This window comes from Scophthalmus maximus, chromosome 11, assembly GCF_022379125.1.
Source record: "Scophthalmus maximus strain ysfricsl-2021 chromosome 11, ASM2237912v1, whole genome shotgun sequence".
NCBI lineage: Eukaryota > Metazoa > Chordata > Actinopteri > Pleuronectiformes > Scophthalmidae > Scophthalmus > Scophthalmus maximus.
In genome coordinates, this window is record NC_061525.1 from 19,442,339 (window position 1) to 19,451,514 (window position 9,176).

The window sequence follows — 9,176 nt, forward strand, 5'->3', positions numbered from 1 at the left end:
AGACTCCACTCGGGCCAGTGGGAGTCTGTTTGAGTTTAATGAGAGTGTAAGTGAACGCAAATGTGGACGGGTTACACACACTCACACGCACGCACACACACTCACACGCACGCACGCACACACAACCACACTCACACACACACACACACACACAACCACACTCACACACACACACACACACACACAACCACACTCACACACACACGCACGCGCACACGCACACACACACCTAACGGGACACGGTGAGAGCAAAAGCCTCTTTCACAGTGAAAAGAGAGAAGCGTAAAGGAGAATTTGTGTCTGTGTGGGAAAGAGGCCTTTCCACCTACTGAGTACTACTGAGACGACTTCTTAAAGACTCTGACATCCAGTTCACGTCAACATGCTTTCTAAAAAACAAGGGCGAACAGACAGTGTGTGTGTGTGTGTGTGTGAGTCACCGGAGCAGGACGACCACAGACTCAGAATCACTCCCCATGTAAATGTTTCATGGCCGACGGTGCTGCTGCGAAGCTCCACAGAAAGGAAAGACGCGGGGGGAAAAAGAAAAGTGAAGCTAGAATGGCAGTGAGCAAAGCGAATACCTCCACCAAGGGCTGACAGTTCCCTTATGAAACTGCATTTAAATCCACCAGATGCGGATGTGGCGCGGTGCATTTTACAGCTCGTGGGCTGCTTGCTGCAATCGCACAAGGTGTCACGCGAGGAACCTCGTTCCCATCGTGCAACATCTTTCTGGAGTTGTCATGAATGAGCGATGTTCCAGATTGTGTGAGAAAGCGGATCATTACCCTTCAAGTCAAAAGCACTTTAACGGAGCATTACTTCTATCGTCTATTTGCACAGACACATCACAGCTTTTGGCCGCCGGGCGCAGCGGCTTCAAACACCGACTATAAAAACGGAGCCAAACTGAAAGTGGAGACGACGTCGGCCCAACCCAAAGTTCATTAAAATAATTCTCCATTCTTTCCCATCTCTTTTTCCTTCTCCTCCTCCACCCACAACAGGCCCAACACCACCCTGTTGGAGCCCGGCAGCCCAGAGCCGTGCTCGGCCGTGGGCACAGTGGAGGACTGGCTCCAGGCCATCGGCATGGAGAGATACATGGACAACTTCACCGCCGCCGGCTACACCACGCCAGAGGCTGTGGTCCACATGACACAAGAGTGAGTGGGGGGGGGGAAGGAGGGATGAAGAGAGAGAGGGTGGGAAAAATGAATAGAAAGAAGGGGAGAGAAGAAGATGAAAGTTAGTCAACACAGCGGGAAAGGTTTTCCTGTTGTTCTAGTATTCTTTTAATAAGTTTGAGAAGATTTTGAGGAATATAACTAAAGTTAATTAAATTAAAATTATGGCATTAACTATTCACTTATTGTAAAAATAATAGCACAAAAAAAAACATTGGTAAAGGAGAAATTAGAAGAAAAGACTCCGGTTTAGCTCTTGATTAACATGATACATTTAAATGATTAATGGTCAGATAGTTATTCATGACCACGGCCTTTTAAAGAAATTATTAGCAAACAAGAAATTCAGAAAGAAATTATTTTTACAAAATGTTTTGGTTTGACAACTCTTAAGACTATTATTTTGACGACTTTCAGATTTCAAAATCTGAAACAAGTCAAACAAAGTTACATTTATTAAAGAAATTGTTTGACACAAAGGTACGTCTCTCATATCTGCGTCTCTAAATGTAAAGCTAGTTAGCAGCCAGTTAGCTTGGTTTAGCTTAAAAAGCAGAAACAGCAAACCTAGCTTTGTCCATATGCAAAAAAAAAAAAGTTTATAGTGAATATTTATCTCATTTGTTCCAGTCATGCCGACAAGGAAATTAAAAGTTATATATATTTATGGGGACTTCAGTACTTTACAAAGTTCCTACATGTTGCCAGGTGTTTCACTCCGCCTCAAATCTGAAGCTAAGCTACGCTAAGCTATTTGCCTGTCGGCTCTAGCCTCATATTTGGTGTCGATCTTCTCTCATTCACACGAAGGGGAGAGTGGTTCTCACACTGTGACGTGTGTGAAAAGTTTCTCCGTCGCTGTCACTTGTCTGTAATATTTAGATTTTTCACGTGTTATGATTACAGGATCAGAATCGCAGCGTTGGCAACCGAAAGTCCTTATGCAGCAGTTAAACTGTCAGGCCTGTTTCCTCTGGGAAGGCTGTGAAATTCATTATGTGTATCAGGCCTCCATGTGTTTGTTATTGTTGTCCGCGCTCCTAAAAGGCCTCTTTTTTTTTTTCTTTTCTTATTCTCTTTTTCTTTTTCAGGGACATGGCTCGCATAGGCATCTCCTTGGCAGCGCACCAGAACAAGATCCTGACCAGCGTCCAGGGAATGCTGTCCCAAATGCAACAGATGCAAGGCAGAATGGTTCCGGTCTGACGGATTCCGACAAAGAGAAAGGAAAAAAGGAAGCAAAGCGACTTTCGTTTCATATGGAAAAAAATAAAAATAAATAAATAACAAAAAATTAAAAAAAACATTAAATATAAAATAAAAGAGACAAATAAACTATGAAGAAATAGTTTACCTCATCCATGCACTTTAAATTGGATCTAAAAGAAAAGAAGACATCGATGAAGAAGAAGAAAAAAGTGGGGAAAATGGCACTTTTTTTTTTTTTTTTTTTTTAAATCAGACCTTTACCTTTGCCCTTTTTATGTTGTTTGGGAGAATGGGGCACTTCTGTCTGCAGCATTTATGGATGGATGAAGGGGCGGCTGGAAAAGTGCTTCCGAGAGGCCAATCTGGAGTGCCTTTAATGGTCTGGAAGGAAAAGCAAGGAACGGGGGGGAACCATACCTTTCTTCCTCGTCTGGGGCAGAATGTTGTTTCTGGAACTTTCTCTTTCTGGAATAATCCGCAGAGCAGATTTTTTTGATTTCCTCTGACTGTGTTTGTTGTACATGAATAGATTCCGTGGGACTCGCCGGCTGCCCCCCAGCCAGCCACCGTTGTTCCCTCTCTCAGCTGGATCTGTTTGGAATCCCGCGGACAGAACGGAGGATCCTACCCGTCCGACATATGAACAGTCAATCTCGGAGAGGTTGAGGGTTTGGATTCCGAGGGGAGGGGTTTTGTTTTGGGCCGCTTCTCCGTTGCTTTGTTTCGCTCTTGTTTTTCTCCCAGAACGTCGTGTTTTGTTGCCCTCAGGACGTTGCAGAGAATGTCTTTTATCTTCCAGAGGAGCCTTCCCACTCCCCTGTCTTCCCAAAAATGCTCTCCCACACCTCACATAAACACACAGTTTGGATTCTTCCATCCATCTCCCCCGTCTGAATCAAAGCGCCGTCCCGTCCCCCCCCCCCCCGGTGCCACTGCAGGAGCCAACGTCTCTTCCTCCCCACTTCTGGACGCCTGTTTGGACCAATTGAATTCGCCTTCATGAACTGGACCCGAGGACGAAGGAATTTATCGGCAGGATTTTACCAGGCGGCAAAGGCAAAAATCTGGAGGGCAGAGTCCGTCCCAATCCTCAGCATTATCATCGCCAAGACAACGCACTCACCTGTACTCGAACCACCACCCAGGTGAGGATCAATGGTAGTTCCCTTATTTTGTTATCGCCTCAGCACAAAGGCCTATTAGAACCCAACAAAGGAAGTTATCGGAGCGTGCTTCTCTGACCACCTAGGGCCTGTAAGAATCATTAGGCCCCCAACCCCTCCCTCCTCCATCCTCCCATCACTGGCCCCTCAGCTCCAGATACTGTGTTAATTAACAGGCGGGTCGTGCCACCACATGCGGCCATAGCAGCGATCAATAGCCACGGTGGTCAGTGATCAGTCTGTGGCCCTGGTGCTGTTTGTTTCTTAATGAAGGGAATTAATCAGCAGAGCTCTGCAAACACTTTCCTGCAAAAGGGGAGAAGTTGCTCTTGGGTGTGAGCACAACCAAATATGTTGCCATGGGGACAGGAGGGTCTTAACGGAGGGGGGCTTGATTCATTTGAGAAGATCAGATACTACAGATTGTTTCCTCTTTCAACCCTCGAGCAGATTTTATTTTATTTTTGAGTAAAAGATTATAATATGTGCACATAAATTTAACACAAGTTAATAAAATGTGGATTAAGCTTATTTTTGTAAAAACAAAGCAAGTTCAAGACTGAGCTCAGTCACTTACATAATCACTTATGTGACAGAAAAACCCTGCAATTAATGCCACCGTCGTGTCTGTGATGTTCAGTCGTAGAGAGTTTTAAATTATATTTCATGGTCATTTTGAAAAACGTAGCCGGGACGATGTTGAGTCGATTTGCAACTAACAATTATCAACATCAATCTGCAACTTATTAACTATTTTCTCGATTAATCCTATTGTCAAGTGTAAGAAAACAGAAAAAAGCATGTTATAATGTTCCAGAGTCCAAGGTAATACAGTAAGTAGATATTTAATCATATATTATTCCTCACATTTAAGAAACAACTATTTGAAAAAGAGGAACTTATTATTATTTTATATTTTTTTTATTAGATTACTGTCAAATTTCTAATTGATTAATTAACTAATTGCCTTTGCTCTACTGTTGAATTGTATTTCATACGGTGGGTAGACTAAGTATTAAAATAATGCATCCTTAAAAAAAAACACAAAACAAAATGCTGGGCATGCCTTTTCGTTTAAAGAACACGTACGATAAATATCACGAGTTAATGGGCTATGATTTATCAAGACTTCCACTTGAGCCATGTTGAAGACTTTACAGAGGATTTATTTCAGTTGGCATTAGAATAAAAATGCCTTGGTTCGGTTGCGCTGGCTGTTGAATCTATACAGAGTAATCATCTAATACTCACGCTCATTAAGTGCGTATTGTCGAGCTCTTGACATGTGCCAGTAAGTCAAGGGCATGTTTCGTATATTATGTACACACAACAGCATGTGGCGCGCACAAGTTAATTCGCCCGTTGCCACAAAATCCATATTTGAGCCCAGTAGGGCGGCTGCTGCTCGCTCGCTCGCTCTCTCTCTCTCTCTGGATGCCCTGGCCTTGGCACTCGATCGTGTTTAGCGGATGAGTCGAATGTTCCATCGAGCTGAAGCTGGAGAACATTAATGTTGGTCAGGACTTGATGCCAAGCTTAAATTGTTTATATTCAAAACCACCATGACTGATGCAGACTCTCTTCTCCCCCAAACCCCGTTTTTTCTTATTCTCCCCAGCTGCTGCCGTCCATCATGACCAGGATCCCGGGCCTCGCTCGCCACGACCAGGATCCTTCCTCCTCTTCCTCTTTTGTCTTCCTCCTCCTGCTAACCCACCCTCCTCGGACACAGAGATGACAATTCCCTCCCCCGGCGCTGCTGGGACGCCCACCGTCACAACACGTCAAACTTGACAAACTATAGCCACCGTCTGCTTGTGGCCATCCAGCAATGTACTGGGATTACTATGAATGATTCAACAGCATCAAAAAAAAAAGGAAAAAAAAGAGACAATACGAAGAATGTAATATAATAGAGAAGCCCTGCTCCAGCGGATAATGTGCTTTTATTTTGAAAGTTTCATTTTATTTTGTGATTTTTTTTTAATTTTTTATTGCTTAGTTCTGTTTGCATGTAAAGTAACACGTGTTTGATTTGAGCGTGCGAATGTGATGAAGTGTGTGCATGTGTGTGCGTGTGTGTGTGTGTGTGTGTGTGTGTGTGTGTGTGTCGAGCTGTATGAGTGAAATGTCTTTGAAGTACTATCAGTAACTGTGTCTGTTTTCATGCCACTGTGGAGAAGGAAGAGATAACAGAGTTGTATTGTTTTTTTTATACATATGAAAAAATGAACTTTTTCTTTTTTGCTTTTGTGTTGTTCTTAAAAAACAACAACACACAATTTAAGGGTTCAATTTTCTTCTTTTTCTTCTCCCGTCGCGCCGAACTCTACGTGGCAACGGCATTTTATCAAACGGCTTCCTGGAATGCAACCGATCTCTGCTCTGGCAGCGACAGCGGCTCGCAAACGGACAAAACGCATCGAGCGCAGACTGGAGTTGGGACTCCGCGACGCGTCGGAGGCCATCGCTCTGTTGAAGTGGGAGCAGTTTGAAAAGTCGCACTTGTGTTAAGGATCAGAGAAGTGAGGAAAGAAGCGTTGAAGAAGGGAAAACTGTCGGTTATTTTAATTTCATTTTTTCCAGAGCACATCATATCGCTACAGGTTTAACTCAATGGACTGCATTCCTTTTGTTCCTTTATGTCTTTTAAAATATACTTTTGTGAATGTTTTTGAACTCCTTAATGACACGTCATATAATTCAAAACACCTCCGCCCTTAATACAGCTCTACTTCCTGTTTTGGCAATTTTTTAATTTTTTTTTTTGGCGTAAAAAGGACCTGTTTGGAAATATGCAAGACATGTTGGGAAGGAGAAGGAAACCAGAATGTACTGTAAAATACTTTTTTCCTTTACTTAAATGTCGGAAGATTTGAAGAAAAAAACAAAAAAAAACAAATGAGAAAAAAAATGTAACAACCCACCAGAGTTATTGTTCGTCATTGTTTGCCTTCCGATGCCGAGTGATCTAAAACACGTAGATCTAACATCTTCTATCATCTTTTTTTGTACTTTTTTTTTTTTTTTTTTGACATGTTCATAATTTTTTGGGGGCTTTGTTTTTTTTTTTTGTTTTGTTTTCTTGTCAAGGAGCTCTAGGTACATGTAACTTATGTCATTTATTTATGTCCTTTTATATCTAGTTTGTAAAATAATAGCCTAAAGTGAAGAAAATAAAAGGGGTGCCAAAGTGCATTCTTATTAAAGTAGAAACCATAGGACAATGTCTCTGTCTTTCATTCTCACACACACACACACACACACACACACACACACACACACACACACACACACACACACACACACACACACACACACACACACACACACACACACACACACACACACACACACACACACTGCAGCATCCGATGCAAAGGTCATCAGTACTTTTATTGCAGTTATTATGTGCTGAGCTGTTCCCATCAATATTACTCATTGATTCCTGCTTTATATGATGACACATAGCTGAGGGGTTACGTAACAGAAGGAAGAGGCCGAGGTAGAACATCACGCAACATGCATCTTTCTAATTTCTATATGTCGATAACTTCAACACACACACACACACACACACACACACACACACACACACACACACACACACACACACACACACACACACACACACACACACACACACACACACACACACAGTTCAGCAGATGACTCGGCCCTCAGCTCCTCTCAGGCCTTGAGGCGGTGGCAACACAATTCACTTGGCGCAGCACACGTAAGTGTGCGTGTGCGTGTGTGTGTGTGTGTGTTTAATCAGAACAACATCTGCTTCCTGCTCTCATTTCCAGCCGCGATAAACCGCTGATTGTCCAGAGTCTTTGATTCGGGCCCGGGAGAGACGAAAGGGGGCGGGGGGGTGTAGGCCAGTTTGTGAGCTCGGGCGAATCGTTTGGGCCAATTGCCGTTTTACACATGTCCCGAGAACTCCGCAGCACAAGGCACGCATACATTAAGAGCTCTGAAGTTTGCAGTGGGAGATGTTTATCGGCCTCGCGGGGGGAAGAGTGTGCCTCCTTCACAGATTGTTGGCAAGCTCCGAGGGGAAGACGGAAAGAGATTAGTGGGGCTGACTTTGATAGATTTGCCCCAAATGATTCAACAACTTGGTATTGAACTTTAAAAAAAACAAAAAAAAAACTAGACGTATTAAAGCATGAATAATTATGCTATTTTGATCACGCGAGGTGATTCTTACCACGGAACCAGTTGGTTACCTGACAAAAATTCCGTCTGGGGACCATGAAGGTCTGTCAAGGTATTTCAATCTGTAGAAACATCAAGATATTTCACTGTCACCAAAGTCGGGAGGATTCATCCTCTGGGTGAAATGAATGTTTTTATCAACCTGATCTACTAGCGATGGGCCTACTGACCGACCGACATCATCGTCCCTACAGCCACACTGCTTGTGTTGTTGGGGAAAAAAAAAAAACGATGCGGGGAAGCAAGACAAAGAAAAGTGCCCGACGCAGCCATGACTAGAGGCTAAAAAAGAGAAAAGACTGAGTGAGAGGAAAAAAAGGCCAGACAGGGAGAGTGCAGGTCACTTGGAAAGGAAACCCAGGCTGTCTGCTAGACGGAGCTAACCAGAGTGAGCCGAGCGTCCCGTCCTTCAGCGGAGAAAATCTTTTTACCTCAGTTGCTCCCGGAGACGGCCCGAGAAAATGGTCCTCCAGGAATAATTCATCCCCGAGATCTGTTGGATAATTACCTCCACCGAGGAGGAGATGTTTCCACCCCTGTTCCTTTGTTAGTGTGTTTGTTTGCCAGCAGGATTACAAAAAACGACTGACTGGACACCAGAAACTTGGTGGAAGGATGGGACAAGATAGAACCAATTCGATTTTGGTGTGGATCGAAGAGGATTTCCATAACTCTATTTAGCGTCGGTGTTTTTTGATATTTTTTATAGATTTTGGGGGAATAATTAATGGATCTTGATGAAAAAAAAATCTGGCATATTTAGGGGACTGATATCATTTAGTGTGAAATTTGGTGGTATGGTAATGCAGTGGGTAGCACTGTCACCTCACAAGAGGGTTGTTGGTTCGAATCCCAACCAACCAGGACCATGCATGTCCTCCCCATGTCTGCGTGGGTTTGCTCCAGGTACTCCGGCTCTCTCCGGCTTCCTCCTACAGTCCAAAGACATGCAGATTTGGGTTATGTTAATCTGGAGGTTCTAAATTGTTTATCTTTGTATGTTGGTCCTGTGGTGGGCTGGTGACCTGTCCAGGGTGAACCCCGCCTCCCGCCCAATGTCAGCTGGCCCCAGCCCCCCTGTGCCCCTTGATAACATAGAGTGGTATAAATGGATATGGGTATGGATGGATGGATATCTATGAGTGTGTGCCATTTGGTTTTATTTGATTAAATTTAAGGGTACGTAGTTGTCATGGGCACAGACATTGAACAAGGCATGAATCTGAAAACACTGGTATCAAAGCGTAATCCAGAGTCATCCAGTATTGATGCTCTTGTCTGGAAATAGGTAACATTATTCATAGAAATAAAATAAAAAATCAGACAAACTTTGGGATATGTGGGAGTCTTTACACGACTTGAAAACTGTCTCAGCTGTGACGACTCAAAG

At 43.4% G+C, this 9,176-nt stretch overlaps 1 protein-coding gene across 3 annotated transcripts in view; it reads left to right on the plus strand.

Annotated features, from left to right (window-relative positions):
• epha4l (eph receptor A4, like) overlaps nucleotides 1-6,783 on the plus strand; it is a 54,260-nt gene extending 47,477 nt beyond the window's left edge. For 2 of the 3 annotated variants that reach the window (XM_035623002.2, XM_035623004.2), the window contains exons 16-18: nucleotides 1,011-1,169; nucleotides 2,282-3,544; nucleotides 5,181-6,783. In XM_035623002.2, coding sequence (XP_035478895.1) covers nucleotides 1,011-1,169; nucleotides 2,282-2,396 — 274 coding nt within the window. In that variant the 3' untranslated portion in view covers nucleotides 2,397-3,544; nucleotides 5,181-6,783. Of the gene's footprint in view, nucleotides 1-1,010; nucleotides 1,170-2,281; nucleotides 3,558-5,180 lie in introns of all 3 variants that reach the window. The other variant, XM_035623003.2, reaches the window with a different exon arrangement.
• Nucleotides 6,784-9,176: the final 2,393 nt, after the last annotated feature.